Genomic DNA, 21,469 nt, shown 5'->3' on the forward strand with positions numbered 1-21,469 from the left:
TGCTGCTTTTTTTGAAAACTATAAATTATGTACTGTAATTTTAATTCATTTATATCAAATATCGGGTGATTACATCAAGCCTCACTGCAATGTGACAGGTTCACTTTCAATGAGTAATACCAATTCATGATTATCCAAAAGTTTAAACATTAAAAAAAAAAAAAAAAACAACATTAATACATCCAAAATTTATTTTATGCATATTTACACAATATCCGTAAGTTATTTACAATGTTATGGTCTACAAGCTTCATGATATACATCCAAATTTCTAACATCTCTCCACGTTGGTGGCATGTTATTATGAAGACGATTACCGCAGCGACGACAAGGAGCAGTAAAAAGAGAAGAATAACTATGAAGCCACATCTGAAAAGAGAAATACACTGATAACAGCACTTATTACTATCTAAAACTTTTAAGCATGTAATCTTTTTTACACCATAAGTGAACTGCCAGTTTAACCCTTTCACAAGCAAGTTCCTGGAATTTTGAGGTTTTATAAAATGAATTTTTAGGAACATTGATATTTTTTAAATATTAATATTTAAAAAGAAATAATGAAAACACTGTATTTATGTATTATGGGTATTGATTTCAACAAGATGCAGATTTATACCTTTCTAGTATAGATGGTGGTCCCAAACCTTTCTGTAATAATAAGAATTGAACTTCACTTGGGCTAGGTTGGCAAGTTTAAGAAAAGTGAGGTATATAATTTGAATATAATAGAATAACAGATTTTCAAAGCAAGCAACAGAACAGTCAAAATGCTATAGATTAAAATGCTTAATTTGCATCAAAAATAACTGGCACACGAATAGAACCAACTTATCAAGCTGTAATTTCAATATATTTATTTTTTATTATATTGCTTTCAGAATACAGTATGAAAATGAATGGTAAACAACGTTTACTCCATTCAGGAGTGAGTTCCCATGAAGATATTTGGATCTGAATAGCAATCTGTCTGCTAGAGGTCAGTTCTATAGATAGTTTTTTCATGAAATTCATGAAAAAACTTTTTCATGATAGTTTTTACAAATTTTTACAATTTGTAAAAACGAAAACTTTAGACACACGTTTTCTCAGTTTGACTTATAGAAATATAATGAGGAATTTTTTAGGGATGTGGATGCCACAAGTTAGTCAAATGCCTTTAGACATCTCCAGTCCATACAGACTTTCCCTTAACCAAATGATGCTCTTATACTCATGGTTGAAGGTTTGGTTACCTCTTTTGCTGGCTACTTTAATATAACCGGATAGATCGTGTCCAACAGATTCCTTTTTTACATTTATCTACATCAATTTCTCCTCTTTCCTCTCAGTTATCACAAAATCCAAAAGAACAAATTCTTGTGGAAATCTGAATGATTTTGTGATAACTGAGAGGAAAGAGGAGAAATTGATGTAGATAAATGTAAAAAAGGAATCTGTTGGACACGATCTATCCGGTTATATTAAAGTAGCCAGCAAAAGAGGTAACCAAACCTTCAACCATGAGTATAAGAGCATCATTTGGTTAAGGGAAAGTCTGTACGGACTGGATATGTTTAAAGGCATCCCCCCTGTTCACAAAGGAGGATCAAAGGGAGAAGAGTAATTACAGATCTGTTAGCTTGTTCCAGGGAAAATAATGGAGTCAATGGTTAAAAGAATAAGGCAGAATCATCTAGACAGAAATGTGGTTATACTGCAGTCGCAGCATGGATTTGTTAAGGAGCAATCTCTTCTGACTAATCTGATTGGATACTATGACAAAGTAACAAAGGAACTGGATGTAAAAAATAACTTTGGCAACAAACTTAGATTTCAAAAAAGCTTTTGATACTGTTGCATATAAAAGACTGTGATACAATTTTAAGCAGTATGGCATTAAGGGCAAGTTGCTACACTGGATAATGGGATGGCTGTGTGGGAGAAGAAAGAATGGTTATCAATGGGCACTGCTCTCCTTGAGCTGATGTTATTAGCAGATTCCCCCAGGGTTCAGTGCTGAGCCCAATGTTGTTTTCTATATTTATTAATGATATTAATTAATGCATATCAGGCTTAATGTCCAAGTTTGGAGATGATACAAACATTGACAGGGTAGTAGTTAATATCATAGTAATCAGAGTGTGCCAGTATGATTAACTATTCTGCAACAAGATCTAGACAAAGTAGGCAAATCAGATGAGAAGTCACAATTGAAGTTTAACATTGACAAATGAAAGGTACTTCACATGGGGAGCAGTAATCCCAGATTAAAGTACCAACTGTGTGGTACAACACTTAGGGTAGTGGAGAATGAAAAAGACCTGGGGAAATTTTGCAGTCAGATATGAAGTTCTCTGAGCAGTACAGACAGGCTTCCAGGATAGATCATAGATTTTGTCAATGATATACACAAATTTTGTCAGCAGGGTTAAGGAGAATTATCTCATTGTAATATGGCAATAGCATTAGCACATATGCTTTGAATCTATTTAAGCTATTAACTTCTACAAACGACAGATGGAAGTTTGTTCCAGCAATCAACCACCCGCTGGCAAAAGGAAAACTTCAGCACATCAATCCTACAACTGTCTTTCCTCAATTTGAATTTATGCCCTCTCAGGCAATTATTCTGAGCAAGAGGAAGAATCCCATCGGCATTGAGCATGCTCAAACCATTCAAAGCTTTATACACCTCAATCAGATAACCTTGCAGGTGCCTAGTCTCCAGATATTGTAATTTGCAAAACTTAAGTCTTTCTTTGTAAGAGCAACCTTTTGTTCCATTCACTAATCTTGTTGCCCTTCTCTGTACTCATTCCAACAGCTCTATATCATTCTTAAAATGAGGCCTCCAGACCTGTATACAGTACTCAAGGAGTGGCCTGACCAGTGCCTTATACAAGGGGATAATCACCTCCTTATCACTGCTCGATAAATTCCTGTACATCAATGACAAGACACCATGAGCTACTCTTGGAGACCATCTGCACTGCTCAGAAAACTTCATTTCTGCCTGCACAATTACCCCAGGTGCTTTTCACTCTACCACTGTCAGTGTAGTACCACACAGTTGATAGTTAGGCCACATCTTGAATACTGCATACAGGTATGGAATCCTTTTTTTAGGAAGGACATGGATCTGTTGAAACAGGTGCAGAGAAAAGCAACAAGATTGGTGAGAGGAGCAAAGGGGTGCTGTCACCAAAAAAGGCTTCAGTTTTGCAAATTGCAGTATTGGAGACTAGGCACCTGATAGATCTAATTAAACTGAATTGGACTGAGTAAACTAAATGCTGATGGAATTCCTCTTGCTCAGACTATACACACAAGGGAATATAAATTCAAATTAAGAAAGGATGGATGCAGGTTGGATGTTCAAAAATTTACTTTCAGGCAGAAGGTGATTTATTGCTGGAACAAACTCCTATCTAATTGTAGATGGGTAGTTTAAATAAATTCAAGGCAGAACTAGATAAACTATTATAGATGGACAGGTGATATGGGAAGTGTTGGTTTTTTTTTTTGGCTGATGCTGTATAAGTCTGTTTTGTCATTTGTTATCTGTCATCTCCCAACTACTATTGGGAGATGACAGAGAGTGGTAATCAATGGACACTGCTCTTAGTGGACAAATGTTATTAGTGGAGTTCTCCAGGATTTGGTGTTGGGCCCATTGTTGTTTTGATTATTTATCAATGATATTGATGAAGATATAATAGGTTTAAGTTTGCAGATGATACAAAGGTTGACGGGGTTGTTAACAACAGTAAAGACAGTATGTTACTCCAACTGGATCTAGATAAGTTCGGCAAATGGGCTGAGAAGTGGCAACTGAAGTTTAACATTGACAAATATCAAGTATTGCATATGGTTAGCAATAACCAAATAGAAACATACCAACTGTGTGGTACTACACTCAGGGAAGTGGAAAAGACCTGGGGGTAATTGTGCAGTCAAATATGAAGTTTGCTGAGCAGTGCAGATGGGCTGCCAGGGCAGGTCATGGAGTCTTGTCAATGATATATAGGAATTTTGCTGGCAGGGACAGGGAGGTGATTATCTTGTTATACAAGGCAACGGTCAGGCCACACCTAGAGTACTGTGTACAGGTCTGGAGGCCTCATTTTAGGAAGGATGTAGAGTTGCTAGAACGAGTACAAAGAAGGGGAACAAAGGGGTGCTCTTACCAAGAAAGGCTTAAGTTCTGCAAATTAATGTTTGTTTGAACTTCAATATGCACAATGTATGATCAAAACGTTTGGGGAGTAACTTTGTATCTTAAAATTTCAGTATTGCAATGATTTGAGACTTAATGCAAAACGTTCAGTGACTCACCATGGTAATGCATGAATCATCTATCTGCAGATCATTTGCAGGTGCCTGGAGAGTAGGCACCTGCAAATGATCTGATTGAGGTGTATAAGGCCTTGAATGGGTTGAGCAAGCTGAATGTTGATAGGATTCTTCCTCTTGCTCAGATTAAGAACCTGAGGGGGGCACAGTTTCAAATTGAGGAAAGACAGTTGTAGAATAGATTGTGTGGAAATTTGCCTTTAGCCAGCAGGTAGTTGATTGGTGGAACAGACTTTCTTTTATTGTTGAAGTTGATAGCCTAAATAAATTTAAGGCTGAGCTGGACAGGCATTTTGGAATGAATGGAGGGGTGAAATGAGAGTTTTTTTTTTTTTTTTTGGCTGATGCTGCAATAAGCTTACTCTCTTGCATCATATGCCTCTGCTAATGCTAATTAATAATAAAAACTTGTAAAAAAATTAGAAAAGATATTGTTTCTTCTTTTTTAGATGTAATAGTATCTTCTACATTTATTATGTTTCATTTGATTCAATTTCATCAACTTGTATCTAAATTCCAGAGATTCTGGCTCTGTAAGCCAAAACTGGACAGTAATATCTGACAATACGATTTCAACAGATATTTTTGTGTCGCCATCTATTATAAACTGTCTACAATTACAATGAAACTTCCCGTAACAGGCATCTTTCTAAAAGGGACAGATTTTATTGTGGATCTTGAGGCTTGTGTCTAAGTCAGAAGTATTAGAAATTACATGTTAAACAACCTCTCCAAAACAGACACTAATATGGACACTTAATAGGTGTCCTTTTCATATTTTTAACCTCTGTGGACTAGACATTTTCAAAGATAATTGTCACACCAGTGTTTTTATGTAAGTCAACAGGATCTGCAATGAAAACAAGTGAGGGTCAAGGTCTTTAACAATAATATTAATTAGACTAGTGATGGGCACAAATTACTCACTGAGAAGATATCATTAATATGCTCACCACTGCTGGTAAGAAATGTTTACAAAGATACTTGGGATGTCTGATGCAGTTCCGGTTGTGGGCATTACTCAGTAAAACAACAAAATTGCCAAACTGAGTGATGCTGTTTCCAGAATAATAACAGACACGACCAGATCATCAGGATAATACATCAGAAGCTAGTGCAAAAATACTGGCTGATTGAAGAAAGTATCATATTACAAGTATGAACACCAAGCCATACTAAAAATCTATGCTCACAAACTACACTGGGTACCATGCCATAACAGAAAAAGCAATCCTGCCGAACAGACCAGAACCCTCAATAGCAAGAAGGAAACTGCTGTTATATGAAACTCTAGAAAGCTGCAATTCTGAACATTTGCAGGATAATCAGAGACATAACTACCCCATGAACCTGGTACCAGTATATGTCACAGGATGGGGAAAACCCCATTAGGCAAAGAAAGAAAAAAGTTAAAAAAAATAATAATAAAAAGAGAGTATCATAGTGAGTCTGTATATGAGATTTAGGTTGTAAATACTATACATTTAGGTGCAAGAATAATGTTTGTTTGAACCTCAATATGCACAATCTATGATCAAAAAGTTTGGGGAGTAACTTTGTATCTTAAAATTTCAGTATTGCAATGATTTAAGACTTACTGCAAAAAGTTCAGTGACTCACAATGGTAATGCATGAATCATTTATTTGCAGTCAGTTTGAATTAGCATGCATTGAATAGAAGAAGGCGTTTTATGTGTTTCATCACATTTTAAAATAAATGATTTTACTAAGTAGCAAATTTGCATCAAATTTTATTTCAAAGGGAAAGTGCAACAGAAATCCATTAAACATTAAAAACAGCTTTTGGAGAAGATAGTGTCATTTAAAGACTTTTTCAGCAGTTCAAATATTTAAAGAGGGCTGCTTATTTGTTGAAAAGATGAGCATCACTATGGCCCTTCAAATTATCAAAAACCAATGATTCAATATTGCTTGTGTTTGTGATTTGATCAGGAGTAACTGACATTTAACAATCTATGATGTTGCTAATAAAATTAGTATTTCTCATGGAAGATGTCAATCAATTTTAACAAGATTTGGGAATGTGATGTGTTTCTGCCTAGTTTTTGTCATGCATCCTCACTGATGATCACAGGAGTGGTGAGTTCTTCATCAGTATGCTGCTGATCTGCACACCGTTTCTTCCATTAACAACTGGTGACAAATCTTGGTGTATGGCTATGACCTGAAAATAAAGGCTCAAAAAACGAAATACAATCTCATTGAAATATGAGGGTCATGCTTGTCTTATTTTTTGACTTATAGGGAATTTGTCCTCATGGTCAAGCAGTAAACCAGTCCTTCTCTTTCTATTCTCTGCTAAAAGTCATTTTATATGTAACACTACATTTTCTCATGTTTTCTCACCATCATGTCCAAATTTTTTTTTTTCCTGCTGGCTGCCTTGTAATGTGTCCAATTATATCAATCTGTACTCCAGTAACATCTCTGCAAATGAAGCATTTCAGAAAGAGCTCTGAGATAGCCTCCTGAAAGCTCTCCTTGAAATTCTCATTACATATTACTTTTTTATACACTGGATTATCCACATCTCAGATACTGAATAAAAAAAAAAATAATAAACAAATAATGCTTGTTATATATTTTAATGGTTCCATAATTAGTTTTAAGTATAAACTGGAAAAAAATACTGCTTCTCCATCACATGGATTCTGGAACACTACATTCCACTTCCTTGCTTAACAAGCCTTTGCACTGCAAAAACAACTACAATTACCATAATATCCACCACCAGTTCCTTAAATGCTGATCTTCAGATCACCCTCCAATGGGACTGATGAAATCAGTTATATTTAGCCTTACTAAAACTCAATTCTATTTGATCTCCTACAAAAAGCAAATCTGCTTGACTTTTCTTTAGCAATTTAATAACACCACGATTTCCAGACATACCATTTTTTTTTTTACATTTTCTTCATGTGTATATATACATTCAGTGATCACTGAATTGTGGCCACCACATCCATAATGAACTATGCCACATAGCTCACAGTATAAAAAGCTGAACAGCTTCGTACACTAGAGTAGTGGTAATTTTCATCTGGTCATGCAAGTCAAAGTGATAAAGTGGCAGTTATGGGATGTAGTAAAGATACCACGGAGTTTCAAAAGGGCATGACTGTAAGAGTTTGTGTGTGTCAGGTGCTGCTATATCAGAAATGGCATGTCTTGTCGGTTGGTCACAGCTTGCTATGGTTAAGGTGTACAAAGAATGGTGACAAACCACCTCACGCTGATAGAACTGTCAAGGATTAAGCAAGGTGGATGTTCGTCATGAGCAAAGAGTGCAGTGCCACATTGCATTTTTTCCCAGAGAGAAAGAGGATATTCCAAGATGATAATGTGCTATCTTATCAGAACTGCACTGTGCACCAAGTGGTTTGAGGAACACAATGAAGATATCTTCGCCTGACCTCAATCCAATGAATCTCTGTGGGACATTTTAGAATGGGAATTGAGGTGTATGGGCACACAATGGTCATCTTCAGACATCTAATGGAGTCAATGCTTAGGCAAATAGCGGCTATTATTCATGTGAACAGTGGCCCAACACAGTATTAAGTAGGTGGTCACAATTCAGTGATCACTGAGTATACATATGTACACACACACACTGCAAATACTGCTTCCTTTGCACCTGTTTTCTGTTACATTCTGATATTATTTTTCTCATAAGCAGCTGTTAACTTCTTAGATCTCAAAGCTGAATACTGTTCCATTATCTGGAGCAGTATCCTATATATCTCTCAAAAATTCCTCAGCTATCAAAGTGAGATTAATCAATGGTTAATTGATGACTTCCTCAATTAGCAATTTAATCTACTTCCCATAGCTATTTTATAACATATTCATTTTCTACTGATAATCTCACAGTTCCTATTCTTCGAAGGAGTCTACCTTTTAACTTTTCTTCAAACTAGTCAGCCAGCAAATCATGTCACAACATAAGTCAACTAGAAAGTTCACTGTTTAACTACAAGCTCACTCCAAACTAACTTTTTTTCATTTATTTCTTATACTTCATTAAATGTGTGAAAGGCATCGTAACGTTAAAACTAATACCTAATCTATGAAATGTCGAGTCTAACCTAGGATGCCCAAGTATATCCACAGCTTTGTAAATGAACTGTAAATCAGAATTGTAAATGACCCCAAAGTTGTTTGAAATGTCATTTTTAGAGTGGTTGAGTCCAGAGCCCATTTCATTTACTCAATTGGCATTAAATGTAACAGAAATTGCTCAGTACAGTAAACCCCCGCTATTCGCGGTTTCACGATCACCGATTTAACATAAAATGAAACCTAAAAAAATGTGAATTTTAAAGCGCCGTGAATATTTTCCGCCATAAAAAAACATGGGCGTGGCTAAAATTATCTTTCCTGGTCAAAACAGTGCTCAGTGGGTGGGGGGAGAGGGGTGACAAAATCGCGAGCGTGGATGTTTCTCGCTAATCCTTGTTCAGTATGTGTTATGCGCTTGTCATGGAAGGTTTCGTCATTTGCTTTTAATTTATATGCTTATAAAATTGAATAAATTTATCAATTTATAAATTGATATGCTTACAAAAATGATAAATCTACCGTTTTGCAGTGTAAAACAGACTTTTTCGAGTGTGTTAACGGAAGAAAGTGACTTTATTGTGGACAAGTTCTTTCTAACCCCTACAAAAATATGGCTACGAATAACAAGAGAAATGTGAAAATATCAAAGAAGGTGATGACATTAGCGAATAAAATTGAGTTATTAGATAAAATTTCTAATGGTGAAAGTGTCTCCTCAGTGGCAAAACATTATAAAATCAATGAGTCAACGGTACGATCAATCAAAAAATCGGAAGAAAAAATCCGCCGTAGTGTCCGTGAAAACGCTAATTGCTTCAAAAATTTGCTCTGTAACTCGTGATGTTAAATTAGAAAAAATGGAAAAAGCTTTAAATCTGTGGATAGAAGACCGAACTCAAAATAAAATTCCGTTAAGTTCACTCATCATTCGTGAAAAGGCAAAACTCCTTTATCAACACTTTAGCGAAACTGGTGATAGCACTGGCGGGATAAGTTTTATAGCTAGCAAAGGCGCTGGTTTGAAAGATTTGTTTGAAATTTCTAATAAATATTACATTTAATATTAAATTGTTTCTTATTTTCATTTCGATGCCATATGCTTGCATTTCACTATGTACTGTCTATAGATATAGTCATATTATGAAGGTACATATAATACATACATAGACAAAATTTTAGACTAGTTTTTCTTATATATTTTGTACTTTGGAACGGAACCCCTTTATTACTATGGGAGCCATAACTCAGTATTCGCGACATTTCTCAGGAACGTAACCCCCGCTATTCGCGGGGGTTTACTGTATACAAATCTTGCAACTTAAATTCAAAATTTACATGGAGTTAAGTGTGAATTATTTCGTAATTTTTATTTAGTGGTCTTATATTTTTTTTCTGAAACAAACTTTCTCCATAAGTATTTCCCAAAAATTACAGAGAAATTTGTTTGTTGTCAAGTTTCTTTTAGTTGCCCTCACATATTTTACAATACTAGAATACTGTAGATTTTGACAATTTTTCATGTTTTGATCACATAAGAAGTAAATAAATAAAAATTTTACGGTAACTGTGAAACTCCCACTTCAAACTATCCTAAATAATACTTACAATGAAAGAACGGACAGCCAGATCAGGAAGGTGTGGAGAGTAGAAATGCAGCATTGCAGCATTAGCATGATCAGTAACCTATAAAAGAAACATTATTTTAAATCTGATAATCTTATAGAATTAGAAACTATACTGGTCAGTCATATTGCATATGAAAGAGATTTTTGTAATAAAGAGTAGAAATGCACCTGGTTAAAACCAAGCATCCATGGCATTGACATATGCCATGGATGCTATTATCAGTAAGAGACCCTCATTTGCAGAACTCCACTTGTTAAACTAATACGTGATGATCTGCTCCATCTGCTTTAACCACCTTTTCAGAGGCCAAAGATGTGGTAGTCACAGGATGACAGTTCAAGGCACAGGATGGATATTACAGCAAATCACACCTATATTGCTGCAGCTGTTTGTATGCTGAAAGCAATGTGAAGTTTTATGATATTAGTATTAGTAATGGCTGCATAGTGCAAGAAAGCCTATGGCTTATGCTGCACCAACCAAAAAAAAACAAAAAAAAAAAAAAAACACCCGAATAAAACAATGATAAAAAAAACAAACTAATAATTAATAAAAGAAAAGAAAATTAAACCTATCATCCTATGCGTTTCCCTTACCCAAAGGTACTATCCAGATGACCTTTGAATTTCCCCAAACTGTCAGCCTCTACCACCCATGTAGGCAACTAATTCCAGTAATTTATAACTCGCTGGCTAAAATAAAACTTCCTGCAGTCCAATCTAAACATCTCCCCCCATAACTTGAATTTATGTCCCCTAGTTCTAACATCATTTATAATGTTGAAAATTTCATCCTCATTCATTTTACTGATGCCTCTCAGAGCCTTAAACACCTCAATCAAATCTCCTCTAAAGGTGTCTAGTTTCCAAACTCTGCAACCCACATATTCGAAGTCTTTCTTCATAAGGACGCTCTTTTGCCGATCTCACCAGGTGAGTTACCCGTCTTTGCACCCTTTCAAGAAGCTCGATGCCTTTCTTTAGGTGCGGTCTCCATACTTGAACACAGTATTCCAAGTGTGGTCTAACAAAAGCCTTATATAATGGGATTATCACGTCCCTGTCTCTACTTGCCAAAGTTCAATAGATCATCGATAGGACACTATGCATTCCTTGCATATTATAAAGTAACACTGTGTTAGGCATTAGGGCTGTTCCAACCACTTTGCATTTATGACCTACCATAACTGCTTCATGTTTTATGTAATGATGGACATTGAGTGAGGAACTATGAGGCAACTAGACTAGCAGTAGTGGTTTAAGTTAATCAAAAAAGAGAGTTAACATTGCCTTCCCCAAAATTTTCTCAAGTGCAGGGCATGGAGAAAATGTTTACTGGCAGGCAGTTGAAATGTTTTCATTACTGACTTGCACATTTGGTTTCCAGATGAGTATGGCAAGACGATGATTTATCACCAATAATAATAATTAAATGCAGGAAATGTCTACCCTCCTTGTGATAGTACTAACACTATCGCAAAGAGGTATCACTACATACTAACACACCAAATGTTCCTAATGTACTGTTGTTACTAACTCAAACATTAATGTTACCTATATGGCATACTACTCACTTTCTGATAACAAAGCAACAGTATGGTGAAACCACTATGAGGGGGGGGGGGTGCAAGGTGAGAGATGTATTCATTCTCCATACTAACTGTTGTTCCTGCATTGAAAGTCAAATCAAGATCGTGCTATATGAAATGTGTTGGAAGGTGCTAGACATCTTTACATTTCATATCCCTTCCCTGTGATGATTTCCATATTGCTGAGCCTATAAAAAATGTACCGAAGGGATGCCAATTCAAGCCAAATACTACACTTATGTTTAAATTGGTGGTATTTTCTCCCACACAATGCCTCAGATGTGGAAAGTTCTAGGTATACTTCTGCCCCAGTAGATATATGAACATTATGTTCCTAATCAGTTAAACCTATGATTACTTGAAGTGATAAGCTGTCCTGAGCACTAATAAGTTTGAAATGTTCTACAAAATTCTCTTTCAAATTTTGCAGAAGGCTGCCAACCAGTGAATCTTCACTGGTTGACAACTGACCTGATAGTTACTGCATTGCAATATTTTATTTTAATTTATTTTTATTATCTTCTGTATTGCATGATTGCATGAAACTTCAACTAAGAAGGTCACTCAGTTTTAATGACTGGAACTTATATAATTTACATATGACTTATATACTGTGTATGGACAATATACTAGTTTGCTAGCAGAATATGAATGTATAACACTACACAGAATGGCCTGGCTGGGTACAGTAATGTACAGAAGCATGCAGCAGGTTTGCCACAGTCGGCTTGAGACTGCACTAACTTAAGAAATAAGTCCACTACTTAAAGGGGGGGGGAGGGAGGGAAATAGCAGGCTGACACTTATGATTACTGCAATGGTTTAAACATTAGCATATGTCTGGTACATTACATTGTTCAAGAGCTTGGAAATAAGGTAATATAGAACAAAGTAGCATCCACTTTATTCTATCATATATGAAATGCTGCCAGAGATAGTTCTATATGGCCATTTTGGTTTTTCAATGAGGAGTGAAAATGGCTGCATATAGGAGTGTCCTATCAGTATTTGATATAATACGATTTAAAAAAAAAAAATGCCTCAAAGGCTTGCCATATGGAATTTTTAAATATTAGTTCTCTCCCAGTGATTTCAATACTATTGACCTTTTGTTTTCTTGTAAAAATTGTGCTGAAGAAATGTCACTGCAAATTCAAGCCAAGCACTGAAGCAAACCTATGATTGGTTTCATCAGCAGCTGAAAGAATTCAATGAGAAAGGTATCATACACTTGTGAAACAATAAATGATTATCTTAAAATTAAGACTGATTGTGTGAATTAACCTAACAAATCAACAGATCAAGTGCTCAACAGGTGTTTAATGATATTTTTTTAAATATTTTTAATAAAAAAAAATTACCTTCTGAAAAACTTTGTATCTTGAGCCAGACCACATATCCAGCTGAAATAAACAAATAAATACTGTATACAGCTGATTAATAATACAGCAGAGATCAAAAACTTGACACCAAACTTGTAAATTTTCTAGAATAATGTTGTCTAAATATGAGGGGCATTTGAAAAGTTCATGGCATGAATATGAGGGGTTTATTTGAGGATACTGGTAACGTTACTTTTCAATATATTCCCCCTTGAAGTCAATACACTTTTGCCACTGATGCTGCATAAGTGTACCAACTTCAAATGCACTGTTGACTCCAGCTGTGAAGAAAATTTTCTCTTGGGCCTCCAGGAATGCATCCACTGTAGCAATGACATCACTATTAGTGGGAATATGGATGCCAGCCATGTAATTTTTCAAATTAGGAAATAGGTGAAAGTCCGATGGTGCTAGATCTGTTGAATATGGGGGGAAGGTTCAAGGTTTCAAAGCCACACTCATGCAGTGCAGCCATGACAATAACAGACCTGTGAACAGGAACGTTGTCCTGGCGGAACAACGGAACAAGAATCTTTTTGATGAGTTTTCCTTGACATTTGTCTTTGATGTTTTCACACAGACACCTCACAAGGTTTGTGCAATATGCAGCAGTGACTCACTGGCCTTTCTGAAGGTAATCCACTAGCAAAATTCTCTCAGCATCCCAAAAAACCAATGTCATCACATTGCCAGCAAAAGTAATCAACTTGACTTTCTTTGTTAGAGAAGAGCTGCTTTCCATTGTCTGAACTGTTCCTTATCTGTGGCTGGAAACAATGGACCCACATCTCATCCATGGTCACAAACCTTGCAAGGAAATTTGTGGGATCTGCTTGAAAATGATGAAAAAATTCACTTGACAACTCTTGTACATTTTTGATCTGTCAGCAACTTTGGGACCATCGTGCTGACACCTTTATCACAACAAAAACCCGTTATTATGTGCTGCACATGTTCATGAGATGCTCAAGATGTTGGCAATGTACTGAACTGTCACTTGTGAACTGTTGATCATGTATCACCAGATCGTGCATACTGTCAATGATTTCTGGAGTGTTGGATGTTGCAGGTGTTCCACAGTGTGGATCATGTTCCATGCTTTCCCTCCCTCATTTAAATTCTGCTACCCATTTCTTAACCATGGAATGGGTCATCCATCTTTCATACAACTTTGTTAACTTCAGGAACTGTAATTAAAAAAGACATTACTGAAACTGCATCAAAATTGTTGGGTGGTTGTTATTTTAAGTGTTATACATTAAGTACAGAAAATTTTAACACTATACCACTACCCTTTTACACTCAGGCCATGAATTTTTCAAAAGACCCTCACATGCTGTATTTGAAATATTGGTGGTATCAGAAAGTAATGTCTTTTTATGTAATTTAACTCTGGATGTTGTTTACTGTATTTAACATTTAATAATAAACAATATTCAAATTCATGTGAAAGCACATTTAGTTACATGGTACCCAAATGTGCTTTCAGATAAATTTGGTATTATTCTTTAAAGTTTCATAGTAATTTTTATTTCCAGATATCCTTATAAAAGATGAGTAACAAAACGATTGAAGAAAGATTCATATTCATCATTGTATGCTATATGAATTTTGTCAGGGTAGCAGTGCAAAAATGCCCATCAAAAGATTTTCAGTGTTTATCTTATTGTATCAAATGTCCATAAATGGCACCATTGGTTCATCAAATTTCAATCGGGCAATTTTGACCTTTCTGATGCTCATCATTTGGGAAGACACCAGATGATGAGCTGGAAAATTAACTGATGCACTCAGCTGTTGAGGTAGATTCTTGTCAAGCCATTTAAAGAGTTACCAAGAAAACCTGATTTATCATGGCCTACTGCATGAGAGCAACTTCAACAGAACAAGAAAGTCGACAGACAAGGAGTTTGGGTCCCACACAAACAGCTAAAACAAAGGATTTTATCAAATTGTTATTGGAGATGTTTTTTTTTTTTTTTTTCTTGTTAGTTGTTGGCGCATCAGCTTCTATGGCCATAATGACCCTCCCAAAGTTTTTGCATTTTACTGTGATCCAAGCCCGAGGCGGGAATCGAACCCACGACCTTTGGGTTGCCAGGCATGCACTTTACCTACCTGGCTAGCCCGGTCGGCATTGGAGATGTGAAATGGGTTCTATGTGTTAGAGAGAAAGCATAAGAACCACGGCTCTCAACAGGTCAGATAACAGTTTTAGGTGCAATACCACAAGCATAATCCACTTAGAGGTACTGGAACCAGGTAAGACTATTACAGTTGACATCTAGCGTCAACAACTGCAATGTTTGAACAGAGCTTTAACTGATAATGCTAAACTGCATTCAGAAATAATGATGTGGCAGAAGATGAGAGATGTGGGCTTTAACCCACCTGCCTGCCTGCCCTATTTTCCCTGCTATTTTTTTCAGATTGCTGGAACACTTTTTTTAAGTGGTAAAACTGAAATACTGATGAGGTTGAGATTGGGACTCTAAGAATTCTTCATATCAAAGCCAGTTACCTCTTATAAGGAGGAAAATGAAATGTTTGTTTCAAGATAATCAACTGTGCCTGATAATGATGATGCTCATATAACTGATTGGCAATAAACTATAGAAAAATATGTTGGTCTTTTACTACAAAAATATGATTTCTGGTATCCTCATTATTTGGTGGCATTAAACTGTACCTATGTCTAAAATTACCTCCATAAACAAATAAAAACATTATTACTTTAATATGATTTGACTGTTCTGATTTAATATGATTTGACTGTTATTTTTATTCTGACAACTTTTCTTTAAGTAACTATGCATTTTAAGTAGAGAATATTTTAAACACAAACTTTTAAATAATAAGTAAAAGGTATGCTAAAGTGGCTCCAATAATAAAGTGTAACCACCCTAATACCACTACTAAGTACATGGACAATTCAGAGATACTCATCACTAGATAACAACAGAAGTGTGGCACAGACTCACTATAGCATTTAAATAAATTTTAAATTTTTTATTTGTGAAATAAAAATAAAAACTTTAAAATTTGCACATGCCAGAAACAACCACAGAACATACACTGCTAAACACCTCTGACCCAGGCAGTCATGCTGGAATATAAGGAGCATATATTTTGACCCATTCTGGAGTGAGTCCCCAGAACATGTCTGGGCCCTTAATTGCATATTTTCTGTGAGCAGTGGCTCTGAAGGCTATTTCTTCGTAGAACTGAAAGTTTATAAATTGAAACCTTCATAAATAAATGCATTTAAATATTCATTTATTTATTTTGACTTGTTCAATATTAGAATGAAATTATTTCAAAAATCAAATCGGCATTTTAAAGAAAATTGAAAAAAACATCATAAAGCTCAGTTACTTCTTTTTTTTATGTGATATTACTGTCAACTATTTATGTTCACCTGATTCAATTTCAACAACTTCTCAATCTGAATTTCAAAGAATTCTGATTTTTGTAAACAAAAATCTAACAAGGGCTGACAAGCATGATCTCCTTCTCCTCCTCTAATCTATTTTTATGCTTCCATCTATTATAAACTGTATCTATAATTACTTTTTTAAGGGCTAAAGCTTTATTTTTTTACAACTTTAGAAACAAAGATAAACGATGGCAGCACTTGCAAGACCATAAATTCCATAAATAGACATTATATGAAACATTTAAAATTACCTTGAAAATGTGCACGTGTGTACATTTGAGTGATTGCATATACATATTACATATGCACAAAAGTTCGCATGTCATGTATTATTAGTTTGCCAATATAAAGATGCACTTGCTAATATGCATATGTATATTGGCAAGTGCATATTAGGTTTTTGTGTGTAGGCCCTGAAAGGGCCTACACACAAAAACCTATGTAAGTATGTATTCTGAGAAAAGGTTAATAAAGCAAATTCACAAGTTCCTAACATGTTTATCTCACTGCTAGCTTCCTCAGTGCACTACTAGTTTCATTAGTACTTATTCAATTTCTAATACCATTAGTAATTAGTAGTGGCAAATGATGCAAGAAAACAAGCTCATAATACAGCATCAGCAAATAAAAAAAAAACTATATAAAAAAAACATTATTAAAATAACACTTAAATTGAAGAATTTTCTTATGAACTACATAGCAGAATTTCTAGTATACAGGGTGTCTTAAAAATATTGGTACAAACGTTTAGAGAAGGTAGGTAACATCTAAAGGAAGTGAATCGCATAGGAACCCATAACTGGAAACGTCACCGTAAGTCGGTACACGGTGCTGTTAATCAGTTCGCGAGAGGGAAAATTTCTGGTTTACTCATTCAAGCAGTAGTCGCCGAACGAAGAGCATGCATCGATATACGAACTGTGAGCTGGCAGACACACACCTAGTGTATGGATTAGCAGAGGGCAATGGATGAGCCGCTCAACGAATTTATGGAGAACGCTTCCCAGACATGTACTAGACCACCGTTTGTTTTAGCGTGTGCATCAAAATTTGTGCGATTATGAGTCATTTAGAGGTAACAGGAGTAGTGTGGGCAGACAACGTTCAACACGAACTCCCGCCATGGAAGAAAGTGTGTTGAATGCCATCCAGATAATCCTACTACCAGCACACGTGCCATTGCCTCAGAAGTGTCTCATTGTAGTGCGCAGCATGTCTGGCACAACGATTCCTTACATCCCTTTCATCTCCAAAGGGTTCAGTTACTGCTCCCCCAAGATCATCCTGCACGTGTGGCTTTTGCGCAGTGGTTTCTCCAAGAAAGTGTTCAAGACTTGAATTTTCCAGCCTATGTTTTGGTCACGGATGAGGCTTATTTCACTCGGGAAGGCTTAATTATTCAGCACAATGCTCATGTGTGGGCTCACGACAACCCACACAGTATGCGCCCCCATGCGGCACAACATCCCTTCGCAATAATTGTGTGGGCAGGTATGGTCGGTGACTGCTTAGTCGGTCCATACCTGTTACCATCCCGCATGAACTCTGCTAAATATCGGATCTTTCTTAAACAAGTTCTACCAGGGTTACTTGACGATGTTCCAGCAAATGTAAGATGCAACATTTGGTTTCAACATGACGGGGTGCCTGCCCATTATGGAAGGTGTGTTTGTGACCATTTGAACAGGTGTTTTGGGCGTCGATGGATTGGCCGTGGTGGACCCGTTGCCTGGCCCCCACACTCACCTGATTTATGGAGCCTTGATTTCTTTCTGTGGGCCCTCAAATCTATCGTGTATGAATCACCTGTGGAGACGGAAATGGATCTCATGGTAAGACTCGTCTGTGCTGCTGCTACTACAAAGAAACTCCAGGTGTGTTCAACCGTGTCCGCCAATCCATGCTAAGTCGGTGTCACGCATGCATCACATCTCATGGTGGAACCTTCAAGCATCTGCTGTAACATCACGAAATGCATCCATCTTGTACTCCATTGTTAATATTATGTCAAATAAATGTTTGCCACTAATTACCATCTTGTGTCATTTCTGCTTCTTGTGCCTCTGCTACTACTTTCCTGTGACGTTTCCGGTTATGGGTTTCTATGCGATTCACATTCCTTTAGATGTTACCTACCTCCCCTAAACGTTTGTACCAATATTTTTGAGACACCCTGTATATATATATAAAAAAAAATCAATGAAAGAGCAGAGCATAAACCTAAATGGTTTTAGTAAAAGCAATTTGAAGAGAGAGACATATTCCAGATTAATGTGTATGTCAAGCTGGCAAAAGCTAAAAGGCAACCAGCAGACCTAATGGTTTAATTATATTAGGCCCAGAGCTATGTTTTACATTATGGCTATTATGCCCTAATGCTTTTGGTTCACTTCAATCATTTTAAGATTTCTATATTAAGACCTAATCCCAACCATCATGAGAAAAGAGTGCTCATCCTCCCAAGACATAAAAAAAAGCCTACACTAAACTAATTTTTCTAAAAAAAAAAAAAGAAGCTGATCGCAAAATCAAGGTTCTTATGTTTTACCTGTGTTGATTTTGATCATGGAGGGACTGCTCTCACTGAAGACCGAGTGCTAAATACTCAGTGCCGAGATTAGGGCTTATGTTTAACTCAGAAATAAGTATCATTATCCAGATTCTGGCTAAGTTGCTAATACCCTTTCAAATTGTATAGCATTACCAGAATAGGTAAACTCACTATACATTAATTTTAAAATTGTAATTTAAAATTTAGTGTCATAAAGGTGATAATTCAAATCGTCAATTAAAAATGTTTAAAGAATGATACGGAGGCACCTTTCATATTTTTCTTTAAACTATTGTGGCTATAGCAATTGTTTTGATTTTCCAAACGAGTTTTCAGTTTTCAAATCAGAATTCTGTTTTGAAAACTCAAAACTCATGATCAAGTACACTTAGTAGATAACAATCTGAAATACACATAAAAATGGTCTGAAATGGCAAACAATACAATTATGTACTATGGCATCAGTACATAAGAAACAGACCATATAAATTGTTTTTTACAGACTTTCCTAAAGTATGAAAATTAAAAACAAAACTCAAAATTATTTATCTTTTATATTAGTGATGGCAAACCAATGCCATTCATGCCACTGGTTCACCATCACTAATATAAAACTGTATGTATATAAAAATATGCTAGTATGTTTTCCTATGTGGGCACACACACACAGGAAAATATACTGGCATGCAGCCATTCAAACATTTTAATACAAAGAAAAAAGTTTTTATTTTTATTTTAAGGTAAATTTGTATGATCAATCTAGTGGTAAAAACCATAAATGTAATAATGTGCAAAACTGTTCGGCAACAAAGTTCTCAGTAGAAGTATTGTTGCCTTTTCATAATATCAATAAAGACTAATAATTGTAGTCAGTTTATATATTTTTTTTCTCCCTCATGGCACCTGAAAATTCTTGTTTATATTCAGGTTTTTTTTTTTTTTGTTTTAGGTTAATTTTTGGAATGAAGTCTCAAAAGTTTGCCATCACTGTTTTATGTATAATAAGAATAATTCATAATTTATAAATATAAAATTTTTATGTAAACACTTGCCATTAAAATCTTTTATTTTTCGTGTAAGCAATTCCTAACAAATCAGTGATTATACCAAAAGAATACATTATTAGCAGTGGCTCCTGACTTGGAATCTAAAAATGTTTAATAATTAAACAAAAAACCATAAGAAAAAATAATAATAATAAATATAAAAATAACAGATAACTGATTTTTTACTTTGCCATCTTCCATTTGAAAATCTTCATTGAAACCTTTTACTACCACCCATTCTATAATCAGCCCTCGAAGAATGACCAGGGCTTTCAAAGTTCTAGCAAGAGTAATCTGGGGGAGAAAAAAAGTGTTCAGCATCATAAAACTTTTATGCAGTTGTGAATTCCAAATATATTAGTTTGCAATCAGGAAAAAAGTGACACATTGTTAAGAATAACTTTTAATATTTTTGTGTGTAAAATAAGATAAGCATAGGACTGTTTGTATTAATATCTACCTTCACATTTTTAACAAACAAAAATGTAATTCAGCAATACTTCATTAATCATCAGGCTTTACTAAAAGGCTTTTACTTTCGGTAAATCCTAGTTATTGCTCATATTTCTTGTATGCTCATATTTCTTGTATGGTAATGGCCATTTATTTTTAAATGTCCTACCCAGTGCAGCTGGACCAGCACTTTGTATACCTTCCATTAAAGTTATGCTTTGCTCTTCCAAAACAGTGATATTCACTCCCTACATATTAACTATTATAGATGTCCTGGAATCGAAAAGAGAGCACCTTCAAAAAAAACAACTCCTTTTTGCTCTTCAACCAGACTATCTACGCAGTTGTATTCACAATACTTATCAAAGAAAAAAGGTTTTTTTTTTTTTTTTTTTTATTTCTCTTGGGTTTGCTCTGGCAGGGCAAACTTTGGCATTGCCTGAGCTTACCAGGGAGAGCAAAAAAAAAATTATTGTTAGATGAGAGTATGGGAGTGACAGTTTGAGTTTTGAAAAATAAGTGAAAACAAAGAAGGTGGATGACAGGAAGGTTTCCATGTGGAAATCGGAAGAATCAGGTGAGAGTTTAAGAAATGTGCAAGGATGGTTGAAGTGGGGAGGGAAGATTAAAGTAGAAGAGAAAGTTAAGGACGCTAGAAATCCTAGGTGAGGTAGGGAAGTGGAGGTAGGTATTCTCTCCCTGTAATGGGCCCTACCATAATGTAATACTGAGGCAAGAGAGCCTAAGTTGGGGAGGGGGAAGCAGTGCACTTCCATCATAGACCCTGACAATGAATCTGAAGCATTCGGTGTGGGATATTCGCTGCCTGCAAATATCACACACCAGGATGCTGTACTAATATCAGCATGTCCTACCCATATACAGGATTGGCTCCTTATTCCATTGGGGGTTCTTGTGGTGGTTATGAAGGTATGGTTTTCTTTGCTGCTGAGTTTTCTATGATGTATT

The 21,469-nt window shown here is 35.7% G+C and overlaps 1 protein-coding gene across 1 annotated transcript in view; it reads right to left on the reverse strand.

Moving 5' to 3' along the window:
* Positions 1-220: 220 nt before the first annotated feature.
* Positions 221-21,469, reverse strand: part of MED27 (mediator complex subunit 27) — a 51,677-nt gene continuing 30,428 nt past the window's right edge. Inside the window, exons 5-8 of the mRNA XM_090370449.1 lie at positions 20,234-20,341; positions 12,994-13,035; positions 10,024-10,101; positions 221-369 (exon numbers count right to left, since the gene is read on the reverse strand). Of these exons, the coding sequence (XP_090226575.1) occupies positions 235-369; positions 10,024-10,101; positions 12,994-13,035; positions 20,234-20,341 (363 nt within the window). The 3' untranslated portion in view covers positions 221-234. The remainder of the gene's footprint in view (positions 370-10,023; positions 10,102-12,993; positions 13,036-20,233; positions 20,342-21,469) is intronic.

Source organism: Mastigoproctus giganteus, chromosome 3, assembly GCF_048544385.1.
Source record: "Mastigoproctus giganteus isolate SK-2022 chromosome 3, ASM4854438v1, whole genome shotgun sequence".
Classification (NCBI taxonomy): domain Eukaryota; kingdom Metazoa; phylum Arthropoda; class Arachnida; order Uropygi; family Thelyphonidae; genus Mastigoproctus; species Mastigoproctus giganteus.